Here is an 11,659-nt window from a genome sequence, read left to right as displayed (position 1 = left end):
CGCGGCGTTCACTGGCGATGTAATAGCACCAACCAAAGCAGCCTCTGCAGCGCTGAAACCTGTTGTCGTCCCGTTCGACGAACCCATAAGCGAGTTTGTGTTATAGAAGTAGTAGGTCTGGTCTGTGCCGTGCTTCGCGGGGCTAATGGCGATCTCAGCGTTCCATGTTTCATTGTTGAGGGCGTTGCATAGACCATAGTTTTTCGCAGTAACTTCGTACGACTGGCGGATGTCATTGAAACGCAGTCCTGCACTCTCGTAGTCTGCAGCCGGATACATCTCGAGTAGTTCGTGGATAATATTTTCAGTCAGAGCAGGGAATAGAACGCGGAAGGTAGCGAAGATGTCCTCTTCGGTCTTAATGCCATCATAGGCGACGCTGTTAAATTCATGCCGAGCGTGGGTGAGAACAACCGGACCAGAGAAGTTGAAGTGGCCCTGGTACAAACTCGCCTCGTACGTATCCGGAAGGATGTATCCATCCACACGAGGCTGCAGTGTGTACGAATACGAACTCACAATCTCCGCCGTAGCGTTCGATAAAGTGTCAAATGGAACCTGCCGCATACAGTCCAAGTGTCCCCCGTCACAGCCCACTGCACTCGATACGTTCTGCCAGAATTGTTCCGCGTGGTGGTGACCAGCGCTCGGAAGGTATCCAGGAGACATGATGTAGGCTTTCTGAAATAATTGAGGAGCTCTACCACCGAATCGGGTCATCTGGAACGCAATCTGGGAGCCTCCTGCAGAGAAACCCACTGCCGTCACGTCATGCGAATTGCCACCGAAGTTATGGATGTACTTTTGTACCCACTCGAAGGCGTGTGTGGCGTCCCAAATGGCGAGGTTGGAAACGCCACCTTCGTGTTGATATGTCGGACCAGTGGCTACACCCGTGAGTCCATGACGGTAGTTGTAGGACACGTAGATAAAGTCCGTCGATACTTCAAAGAGACCTTCGGGAGTGTTTACAGATTTGGATCCGAGCTTGAATCTGCCTCCGTAGTTGTAGACCAGCACTGGCAGATTACGACCGACGGCGTCGACGGGAGCCCACACGTCGACAAACAAGCAGTCCTCTGACGACGTGCAGTCGACATTCGTGTTTGCAAGGTTGCCAGTGTTTATCTCGGTCTCAACGTCAGGCCATTCTGGTGCAGCGAAACGGAGGTCTCCTGTGGGAGGCTTGGCGTAGCGGATGTTCTGGAATTTGTAGTACCCGACGGTGGTGTTGCCATCGATGGCCTGGACTGTGGTGTAGTCGAGGTTGATGGTGGGCAGCGCTGAAGATTCATCGCTTCTGGGGTTGGCAGCGAGAATAGCAGCAGTGAATGCAGCAGCGGCAACTGGTAGAGTGTAGATGTGCATGGTGAAGAGAGGAGGGAGGCGGGACTTAGAAACGGGCAAAAGTGAAAGTGTGTCAACCTGTGCAAACGTCCTGAGCTGTCGAGGGTTGGGTAGGTGGCGGCGGCATCATGAAGTGAGGTTTGTGCTTGCACCGCGGGACATCAAGGTATCACTTCATCGTCGATGTTCCGTGTTAATACAGTGTAAGTGTCATGGCGTGAACCGTAGCAACATCCGGTTGTTTTGTGTTGTTACTGCCCCACTCACTGCGGGATCATCGACTACTGTTTATGCTTATGTTGAAGTGAAGAAGTTTGACCACGTTGGTAGTGAATATCTGTATCGTGGTTCTAAAACTCTCGTGGTCCAAACTCAGCTCCCTGGATGGTTAATACCACAGCGCCTTATTCCAGAACAGGCTCTTGGCATTGGCCAGGCTGTCGTCCGCTACACTGAATGTGTCGTTGAGCACGATCTGCGCTCCCACGCTCGACTCATTAAACATTGGCCAGTAAATCTTGTCCTCGGACCATACCGAGTTGGGGTTGCCGGTGAGCACGAACGACACGAGATACTTTTGCATGGAAACGGCGATGGTCGCGTTCACCGCCGTTGTGACGGCACCGACGCCGGCAGCTTCTGTTGCGTCCGTAGTCTCCGCTTCCGACGAGCTGTTCGACGACGTGTTGAGAGTGTACGTGCTGTACCAGTAGTAGTTCTGGTCAGCACCGTGCGAGGCGGCTCCAAGCGCGACCTGGGCGTTCCAGGTCTCGTTATTGAGGGCATGCGTTAGTGCGATGTTCTTGTCTGTCAAGTCAAATGACTGTTTCATGTCGGCGAATCGTAGACCAGCGCTTTCGTAGTCCTCCTCGGGGTACAACTCCAAGAGTGTCTCCACAGCATCGTCCGAAATACCTGGGAAGAAGATGCGAACATACGTGGACACGTCCTCTTGTGTGTTGACGCCCGAGTACGCTCTGCTATTGGCCTCGTGTAGTGCGTGTGAAATGACGCACGGTCCAGAGAAGTTGAAGTGGCCCTGATACAGGTTTGCCTCGTATGTGTCTGGGATGATAAAGCCATCCACGCGTGGTTGCATTTGGTACGTGTAGTTGTCCACGATGGTGTTGGAGGCATTGACTAATGCGTCGTACGAAATCTCGCGCATGCAGTCGAGGTGGCCACCGTTGCAACCCAGGGAAGACGACACGTTCTGCCAGAACTGCTCAGCATGGTGATGACCAGCGCCTGGGACGTAACCCGGTGACATGATGTACGCTTTGTGGAACAACTGGGGAGCCCTGCCGCCAAAGCGAGTCATCTGAAACATCACTTGAGAGCCACCAGCCGAAAACCCGACGGCCGTCACGTCGTTCGGGTTGCCGCCGAAGTTGCTGATGTACTTCTGCACCCATTCGAAGGCGTGCTGCGAATCCCAGACGCACAGGTTGGCCACACCGCCTTCATGTTGGTACGTCGGGCCGTTTGCAAGACCCGCAATGCCAACGCGGTAATTGTACGCGACATATACAAAGTCGGTTGAGAGATCGAAGAGGCCCTCGGGGGTCACTCCCGACTTGGATCCGCCCGTGAATCCACCACCGTACGTCCACACCATGACAGGAAGATTCCGGCCAGCTGCATCAGCTGGTGCCCACACATCCAGGTACAAGCAGTCTTCGGAAGTTTTACAGCTTACGTCGGCCTCAGCCAGGTTGCCCGTGTTGATCGCAGTTTCAATGTCTGGCCACTCGGGTGCGGAGAAACGGAGATCGCCCGTCGGTGCCTTGGCGAATCGGATGTTCTGGTACTTGAAGTATCCGATGGTGGCGTTACCCCCGACAGCTTGAACGGTAGTATAGTCGAGCTCCACAGTGGGTAATGGCGAAGACGATGAGCCACTGCTGGGGACGGTTTGGCTGCTGGAGCTGGTGGTCGATGTTGTGTTAACAACAGGCCCCTGATAGGTGCTGCTGTCAGCTATAGCGGGGACCACGACCGCGGCGGCTGCCACCATAAGAGCGTACACGTGCATTTGTTGGAGGATGTGGTGTTGTACTGAAGAGAACACAAAAAGAAAAGTGATCCGGTGTCTGGCGGCCTGCAGCAGCAGACGGTTATGTAGATGGCATTATGTAACAACAGTATTGTATGGCTTGATTCTTGAGGCAAATGTTTTCAAATCACAGTGACAAAGGACTTGGGATTCGACGTGTGACACTCGAAAGCTGAATCGATTAAAAGGGTTAATTTCGTGCTTACCGTAATCTCGAAACAGTTTCTGCTCCGTTTGATGATCCCCATCGTGATTGCGGAGCCTATCCGTCCACAATCGAAGCGATCGGGTTGTTAATCCCGAGGAGCCCAGAAACGGAGACGAACATGTATTATCGACTAAATTAAATCGAGGTCCTGAGTAGAGTCGTTTAAAAACTAAAGTTTAAGTGGTGTTGTGTCATGCCGAGGTCACAATCGCAGATTCAGCATGATGTTTGACGCGCAGGGGCAACTGAGGGTTTCAGAAATGTATTGAGTAGTCCACAATTTGCTGCAACATCGATTCTCCAGCGGGAAACCGTTTGATTGCGTTGCCGACAGTAATCAACGTAATACGTGTGTCTGTATTGGTGTTGAAGTAACAATCGTCATGTTTTCAGGATATGTCCACTACATTTTCAGGTTGTGTCCACCAGAGCTTGACATAGGGTACCCGATAGGAAGAACTCAATCGGATACACAAACTTTGCCATTTGCGTGTTCTGGTGTCCGCTATACTGTAGCCGATGGGACTCGTGTCAGACAACGAAGAGATCCAGCCAGTTTATGCTAGGCAAAACAGCTCGCATTCGCAACATTCGCAACATCGTGTACTGTAGGGAACGAGTCATGGTCTGTTTGAAATCAGAAAGAGCGCTACATTGCGCGCGTCCCATACGAACAAATTGGTCACACTGCTTTCAAGTTGATGCGCCAGGCCGCCAGCAATGCCGACGCGGCAGTTGTACGCGATGTACACAAAGTCGATTGAGAGAATCGACGAGGCACTCCCAGCTTCGATCCACTTGCGAGCGTCCACTGTTGTCCACACAAAAGAAGATGTGCTCACATACCTCCCACATTCTTTCCAGGTTTTTTAGACGATGCTGTGGAGACGCTGTTTCAAGGAAGAGTCCAAAACGCCAACCTGCGTTTTGCCGACATGAAACAGTCATTTGACTTGACAGACAAGAACATCGCACTAACGCATGCCCTCAATAACGAGACCTGGAACGCCCAGGTCGCGCTTGGAGCCGCCTCGCACGGTGCTGACCAGAACTACTACTGGTACAGCACGTACACTCTCAACACGTCGTCGAACAGCTCGTCGGAAGCGGAGACTACGAACGCAACAGAAGCTGCCGGCGTCGGTGCCGTCACAACGGCGGTGAACGCGACCATCGCCGTTTCCATGCAAAAGTATCTCGTGTCGTTCGTGCTCACCGGCAACCCCAACTCGGTATGGTCCGAGGACAAGATTTACTGGCCAATGTTTAATGAGTCGAGCGTGGGAGCGCAGATCGTGCTCAACGACACATTCAGTGTAGCGGACGACAGCCTGGCCAATGCCAAGAGCCTGTTCTGGAACAGGCGTTATGGTACTGAGGTCAGAGATCACTTTGAATCGAAGCCATGACAATCAACTACATTTACACATGCTCTAGTGTCAACTTCAACATGCACATTGCGTGTCGGGCATGGCACGCCATGTGCTGCTTGCGCAGCCACCAACACCACCAGCAGTGACGATCGGTAGCCTTCAGTTCTGTATGCTGTGTCGCCGCCGTCGACAGACAGAGATCCGAATATGCCGTTAACGATGATGTCCTCCTGCTCCCTGCAACCGTTTCAAATGTATCCCAGTTTAGCACGAGTCTAAATCTGATAAATCTGAGTCTACATCTGAATCTTTGCTGATCCTTGTTCACGTAAAACCAAAAGCGCAGTTCAAGTTGGGTCATTCGCCATTCCGCCGTGCCGACGTGTCATTAGTGGCATCGCTTTCTCCTCCCACAGCGCTCTTGAGCTCGAGCAACCACTTGAGTCTTCTTCCTCTCTCCCCTGCGCGTTCATCCACCCGCTTCGCAGTCTCCAACGCGCCCTGTCAACTCTAAACCATGGATACCAAGGCCCCACTCTCACTCGACGCCTTCATCAAGCTGGCCTTCTGTCTAGAAGGCCGAGACAAGCTGTCTAAGGTGAGTGACCAATTGATTTAGAATCTGCTACATCGACGCTTCATAACGCACCATTAACCGTGTTCTAATTCGCTCTAGATGCTGCAATATGGCAGTCGAGCGCTAGCCTTCTACGTTTTGTCGGCCGACCCCAAGAGCGACGTGGGCCAGCGCCTACACGCACTCTACAAGGTCATGCAGCAGTCTCGCAAGGCCTTTCGACTGGGCAAAAGCGTCACGTACTACAAGAAGCTGCAAACTCTGTCCAGCAGCAAGAGTCTCACCGAGACGCAGCGCTATCTGCAGTTCATACAGAACCTGGGCATGCTGGGCTACTTCCTAGCGGACAACGTGGCCTTCGCCAGCAAAGCCAAGGTGCTCCGCTTCGACGCAGATGATCTGGCTCGACGTGGCGGCGTCATGTGGTTCTGCGCCAACGTCGCGGGCTTTTTCAACGCCCTGGAGAGTCTCAACGCCGACGTGGAGAAGGAGAAGTGTGTGCGGGACATCTTGGCCTCTGAGGAGGACACTGCACGCGTCGAGACGCTGCAGAACCAGCTGGAAACGCTGAGGAGCGGCCGCTTCAAGAAGCTGCTCTCCGTGCTCAAGGTCATGTGCGACCTCATCGTGTCGTCCAACACGAGCGGCGTGCGGCTGGCGGAGCGGATCACGGGCACGAAGCTGCACGACGGCATCATCGGGTCGGTCGGCTGCGTGTCGGCCGCGGTTGTGCTGTACAACACGTGGCCTAGTGCACCGAAGAAAGCGCTACCGCCTAGCGAGAAGGTGGAGACTAAGACTGAAACCAAGAGCGAGACGGACTAAGCTCGGGTGGTGCAGCATTACGCTTTTATATGAATAACATGATCAAAATTTGAAATTTGGGACTGGACCTGCTTGCGTATTTTTAGTTCTCTTTTTTTTCTGCTTGTCGGTGTTGTGTGCATCTGTGTGTCTGAATGCATCGCCGTCAACGAGGTGAGACTCTAAGCGAGCGACTGAGAGCCGAGGTTCAAGTGTCTGCGTCGCTGTGGCAGACCGTAACCCGTGGTAATGAAAATGCAGCAGGAGACGCGAAAGATAGACCCACGGACAGAAGCGTACGTAATTTTCATGTAATTTATCTTGCATTTTCGGTATTGATTTTTTGTGTTTTACGGGCTTTAGAGTGGTGTTTTTTCGTGTCCTCGAGAAGTGAAGCCCCTGCTTTTCTTCTACAAGTACTTGCAGCCTATTGGCGGTGCTGAAACGTTAGGCAACAACGATAGCAATACCAATGTTCCGGCAAAACATCATTCTCAGAGAAAGTTGCGTATTAATTTACCGCTGACTGTTATTTGCGAGCGCACTAATGCTCAGGAGTCGGTGCTCTGGTTACGAACCGATGCTCAAGGCAACGTCATTCGAGAAGACAAGACACCACTCTGGCGAAAGAAACTACACAATGAACTCATGAGTGCGACATCCGATTCTAACGAAATTGATCCAGTACTGGCAGTGAGGAGTGTCGCTCGATGGAAAAATAGTAATCACTCTAGTGGCGGAAGTGCAGTCGTGTTAACCCGAAGAACGCTGGATCCTATTCTAGCGGTGCCGTGTGAGCTTCCTATTTGTATACAGCAATTTGTACATTGTCGAGGGTCCCAGGCCAGCGTATACCGCGTCTTCTGGTGCAAACAAGAGCGCAAGTGCTTCGCAGTCAACTTAACCAGCAGGTGCGATTTAACAAAACCATTAACCGTTAACCACTCATTAAAACGTCGTTATGACATCGGTAGTGTAGCTTGAAAAGCACTGAGGCTCCCGAGGATGCGAGTCTCATGAAAAGTCCCTGTGTTACATCACCGAGCGGGTTATCAGCATCAACAATGGCAGCGATGAATGCGGCGTTCGAAGCAGCTATGGTTACAGCAGCTCAAACCGCCAGATTCTATTGCGTTACAGTATCTCCAGACGCTCGAGCGTGTGCTCGATGGCCCAAACTAAGAGGAGCCGCAATAATCGAGGGCGTTCAAACCACTTCTCGCATTGTAGAGCACGTACAGATGCAACTCCCTACTCTATGTTTCCACTCGATGACTACGGATTTTATCAAAGACATCAATGGCGTATGGTGGCTCACACGAGTGGTAGATTTTAACGCCTCCAGTTCAATAGAACCACCTAGGGACGACGCATGTTTCGGTACGCGAGATTCCGCGGTATTCGTTCCAGAGGCTCTACGTACACGATATGGTCCTAATAACGAATCTCAGTTGGATGATCCATCGTCACCTCCTAAAGAATCCACACTATTACGCGGTGACGAGCTAAGCCATGCGATGAACACGCGCTCGTGCTTCCTGTGTGGCTGCTCGTGTGAGCTCTCACCGACGTTCCGGGGTCAGTTAGACGCGATGGTTAAAGGCCAGAGCAGTGACGAGTATAAGGCGAACAGTACCATATCGTTGAAAACTCAAACAGTTGATGAGTTCCGAATGACACTCACAATGGCGCTTGATACGATATTTCTCATGAGACAGCGTGGTGTGAATCTACCAGCGTGGGAGAGTGCAGTCAGTACAGTTAGGAAGTCCCAACTGCGTGATGTTTGTGACTTTCCAACATGTATGCTCTGCTACAGAATCTACCAGCAGCAGAATCGACTTCAAGTACTCGCACGTGAACTGCATTGCGTACTGTCGCCTAATGTTAACCCCAGTGGTGACCCTGAAGTAGAAACAGAGATAAACTCTTCCGATGGAGTTGGGATGGCTGCATCAGCAGCAGCAGGTTTAGCGTCTCAGCTACTTTCGAATGAGCTACGATACGACCAAGAAGCTCCAAGAAACGTTCTTAATGCCCTTGAAGCTTTTAGGAGTGAAGTTATACCGCCGTCGCTTTTACTGCGTGGAGATTCGCCGGAACTGAGACCTACAGGGAATATACTGACTCCTGTGCGAGGTGCAGACGTAGACCCTACAGCTACACAACTTCGTCTGGTATTTTTCTTCCACGAGTTACAGGATGGAGGTCCTGACTTGGACCCCACGGATTTTTACTTAGAGTATCAACTGGATCAGTCTGTCACGCGAGTGCAGCTGGAAGGCAGTAAACGACACACTCCCAATCGCTGGCAACTGTGTGAAGCAAGAGTTCATTATCTCTACGCAACTTTAGAAACGTTCAGCGAGTTCTGTTCACAAAAGCGGCTTCTTATTAAGTTGAAAGCGAAACCAAGGTCACAGAGTGATGATAGTGACAATGAAGAGCATGATGGGAACGGGGAAGACGACCAAGTTGGTATTAATGGGGGTCCTATTGCGAGTCGTTATCGCGATAAAGAGGAGTTCTTCGGATATACGTTGTTGTCGTTAAGGGCTGTGAATACGGCGGCAAAATGGTTCGGGAATTCGCTACAACCTGAAAGTCGAACGGATTATTTGCTAGAGTTACAGACTGGTTCGTATGGCCTATTGACGCTGAAATTGACGGTCGGATTGCTGGTGGACCCCATACCGTTAGGGCATCTACGTGACATATTACGTGACCGTATCTTCTTAGAGGAACAACCACCAGCTGGAGTCTATTGGGCCCCACAATCACATTTTCTTAGTGGGTTGGCAGTACCTCGAGATTGGGTCGGGGCACTCATGCCTTCCGAGTACACTAAGCTATTACCCATGCGTCGTAGACGTGGCGCTTACGGTACTCACACAGTGACAGCTTCGAAACCTCCTTTCACTTTATCACCAACGCACAGTGCTGCGAAAATCACAGTTCCTCCGCATACCGTAACAGATACCGCAAAGAACCAAAGCAGTGAAGAATTAGAGAATGCTGTACCCCTTAGTGCACCTGTGAAGAAACCATCTACCCGGCGAATGTCGAATGTAACAACAGCAAAGAATTGTCCCGAGACTGCGAGATCTGGTACTAGTAATGATGACGACGCGGTGATCTCTAACGTTGGTCAATTACAGTCTGAATGCAGCACCCGATCACTCCACTTGATGACTGGATCGATGACCAGAACGACCCTATCGCAGGCATGTTTAGCAGCAAAACGACTGGTTTTCCGTATCACCGACGATACTGCGACTACCAATTTCCCTACAATTCTTCTCGCAACAATTCTTCGACAAGCAAGTATCACAGTTCCATCCTCCTGGAAATCCTCAGCCAGTTTTCACTTCACACGGAGATATTCTGTCGATCGTTTATTGGCCGAAGTACGGCCTGGAACCCTCCCGATGTTATCTTTGCTTGGAGAGCTGTTGCTAGTATTGATCGACGAACGGGAGTTGCCTGACTCGATAGATGCGGGTGCACTAGAGTCTCTACTCGAGCCGTTCTGGCAGCATGATAGTGGATGGCGCCCCATTCCACGTACTCAAAGTGGCTGTCTTCCTGAGCGTCGAGTCGTTTGGAATCGTGCTATTCGACGCTGGGAAGCTGCCACCGGCAACACCTCTATAGAACCTGCTGCTCAATCGGATGGGAGTATAGTTCAGTATCTTGGCGATACTTTAGCGTTAGAGATCGGAGACTTTCGGACCAAACTTTTAGCACTTGTGGTCTGCGAACTGTTCGAACAAATGGAGTCACTGGACGATGGATACGTTGAAATTGCAGAATTACGGTCACTAGCAAAGTGTTTTCCAAAGCAAGAAAGCTTGACGATGGAGGAGCTTGATGCTGAAATTGGTACACGCGAGAGATTAACACAAGAGAATATCATTGTGTTAGCGAAGCTGGTACATCAACAGCGACGTTTGTCTTTACGGACATTGCTGCATTCTCTAATGGGGAGTGCAGTACTGGTGGAAGCACTTACTCGATTCGATCGTGTGGGCTCGAGCGAAATGAGTCTTGAAAGTGCGTTACTAGATTTTTTTTTAATTTCTCGTTACTGACTTGGGTTACTTGTGTAGAATTCCGAGAACTGGTATTCGAAGCGTTGATATCGCAGCGCAAGGTCTACCGTGCATTTCAAGAGGAACCAAAGAATCCACAAGACGGGTTTTGTCTGCGTCACGGGTTCACGGAAATCTACGTTACGGATAGTGTCTGCGTACTGTGCGCTGTTGAGGTTCGTGTACTCGTCTAGTTTCTTTGTTTAGTTATTTTTTCTAATGTCATTGCTTTGTGATAAAGTACCAAGCTGAAAAATCTCCTTCAAAACCAGAAACAAGTCCAGGAAGTCCTCAACCGATTTTAACCGATAAGAACACCACCGTAGATTCTGATCATGCGCTATACAAGTATGAAACGGCGAGATTTATTGGTAAATGTACACTGTCAGGACGAAGCATAAGTGCAGATTTCAATGCAGAAGGAAACCAGAGCTTGGAGTTAAATACTACCAGACGAACGTCAGTACCGTCGAGGTTTCGCCGCCTTTCAACTGACAAGAGAGTTAACGATGAGGTCCGTACTCAGGGACCTCGAAGGCGAAAAGCAGTTTCTGGGAAGACAGTGACGGCCCAACATGTGGTCGATTTGGAGCTGGACGGAGTCTTGAACCAGCTTCACGCTGCTGAGAGGACTATTGTGACCGGTGAAGTTCCAGTAAGTGAACGGAAGGCTTCGGCGGCTTCAGTTCGGACTCGGCAATCGTTAACAACCTCGGGGGATGCGATATCACGCATCTTCTCGGATCTAGGAGATGCCGTAAAAATTCCTCGTAAAAAATCCACGAAAACAGCTCAAATCCCTTGCCAAGACGATTCTACTGGTCCAGATAAAGTTGCGAAGAAGCGAATGAAGAAGAAAATCTTGAAGAAAACCGCACGACGTGTCAAGTCGACGAACCAAAAGTCCACGTCGGATTCGCTGTCGAAGTTATTGCGCTTGGAGTTTAGCGATCATGTGTTGTCGACAAGTGCCAGTGAGTCCATCGTCGAGAAGGCTGTACGCATTGAACAGCGACGAAAAGAGGTACGTTTTCTACCACTAACCACGAAATATTAGCTTGTTTTGTTTAACTATTCTGTTGTAGCTCGACAGATTGGTACTTGCCGAAGTCCAGGAAGTTAAACAACGACTCGCCAAACTCCTCGATGAATCGTAGTCGTCACGAAGTAATATTACTGAATACAGCCACAGACTTGGGCATA

The 11,659-nt window shown here is 50.6% G+C and overlaps 5 protein-coding genes across 5 annotated transcripts in view; 3 read left to right on the top strand and 2 right to left on the bottom strand.

The window, feature by feature from the left end:
* The window catches only part of PPTG_21355 (hypothetical protein), a gene marked incomplete at both ends in the record, with an annotated part of 3,359 nt that extends 1,991 nt beyond the window's left edge, over positions 1 to 1,368 (bottom strand). Inside the window, one exon of the mRNA XM_008896608.1 lies at positions 60 to 1,368. Within this exon, the coding sequence (XP_008894856.1) occupies positions 60 to 1,368 (1,309 nt within the window). The remainder of the gene's footprint in view (positions 1 to 59) is intronic.
* Positions 1,369 to 1,735: 367 nt separating this feature from the next.
* PPTG_03658 (hypothetical protein) lies at positions 1,736 to 3,382 on the bottom strand (the record flags this gene model as incomplete). The annotated part of the gene is made up of 1 exon (XM_008896348.1): positions 1,736 to 3,382. One exon carries the CDS (start codon positions 3,380 to 3,382, stop codon positions 1,736 to 1,738), a length of 1,647 nt encoding a protein of 548 aa, XP_008894596.1.
* A 949-nt stretch (positions 3,383 to 4,331) lies between these two features.
* Positions 4,332 to 5,020, top strand: PPTG_03657 (hypothetical protein; the record flags this gene model as incomplete). Its single annotated transcript, XM_008896347.1, has 2 exons — positions 4,332 to 4,475; positions 4,556 to 5,020. The coding sequence occupies 2 exons, from the start codon at positions 4,332 to 4,334 to the stop codon at positions 5,018 to 5,020; spliced, it is 609 nt and encodes a 202-aa protein (XP_008894595.1).
* Positions 5,021 to 5,294: 274 nt separating this feature from the next.
* PPTG_03656 (hypothetical protein) lies at positions 5,295 to 6,466 on the top strand. The gene is made up of 2 exons (XM_008896346.1): positions 5,295 to 5,582; positions 5,661 to 6,466. Exons 1-2 carry the CDS (start codon positions 5,502 to 5,504, stop codon positions 6,384 to 6,386), a joined length of 807 nt encoding a protein of 268 aa, XP_008894594.1. The 5' UTR covers positions 5,295 to 5,501; the 3' UTR covers positions 6,387 to 6,466.
* PPTG_03655 (hypothetical protein) lies at positions 6,451 to 11,613 on the top strand (the record flags this gene model as incomplete). The annotated part of the gene is made up of 6 exons (XM_008896345.1): positions 6,451 to 6,661; positions 6,729 to 7,276; positions 7,345 to 10,418; positions 10,475 to 10,632; positions 10,698 to 11,480; positions 11,542 to 11,613. Exons 1-6 carry the CDS (start codon positions 6,521 to 6,523, stop codon positions 11,611 to 11,613), a joined length of 4,776 nt encoding a protein of 1,591 aa, XP_008894593.1. The 5' UTR covers positions 6,451 to 6,520.
* Positions 11,614 to 11,659: the final 46 nt, after the last annotated feature.

This window comes from Phytophthora parasitica (genome assembly GCF_000247585.1).
Source record: "Phytophthora parasitica INRA-310 unplaced genomic scaffold supercont2.4, whole genome shotgun sequence".
NCBI lineage: Eukaryota > Oomycota > Peronosporomycetes > Peronosporales > Peronosporaceae > Phytophthora > Phytophthora nicotianae.
The sequence above is the reverse complement of the archived record's forward strand: the minus strand, read 5'-3'. Positions and strand labels throughout refer to the sequence as shown.

Coding starts and splice junctions, on each gene's coding strand:
- PPTG_03656 (XM_008896346.1), top strand. CDS start 5,502: ATGGATACCAAGGCCCCACTCTCACTCGACGCCTTCATCAAGCTGGCC. Junction 5,583..5,660: donor GCCGAGACAAGCTGTCTAAG/GTGAGTGACCAA, acceptor AATTCGCTCTAG/ATGCTGCAATATGGCAGTCG.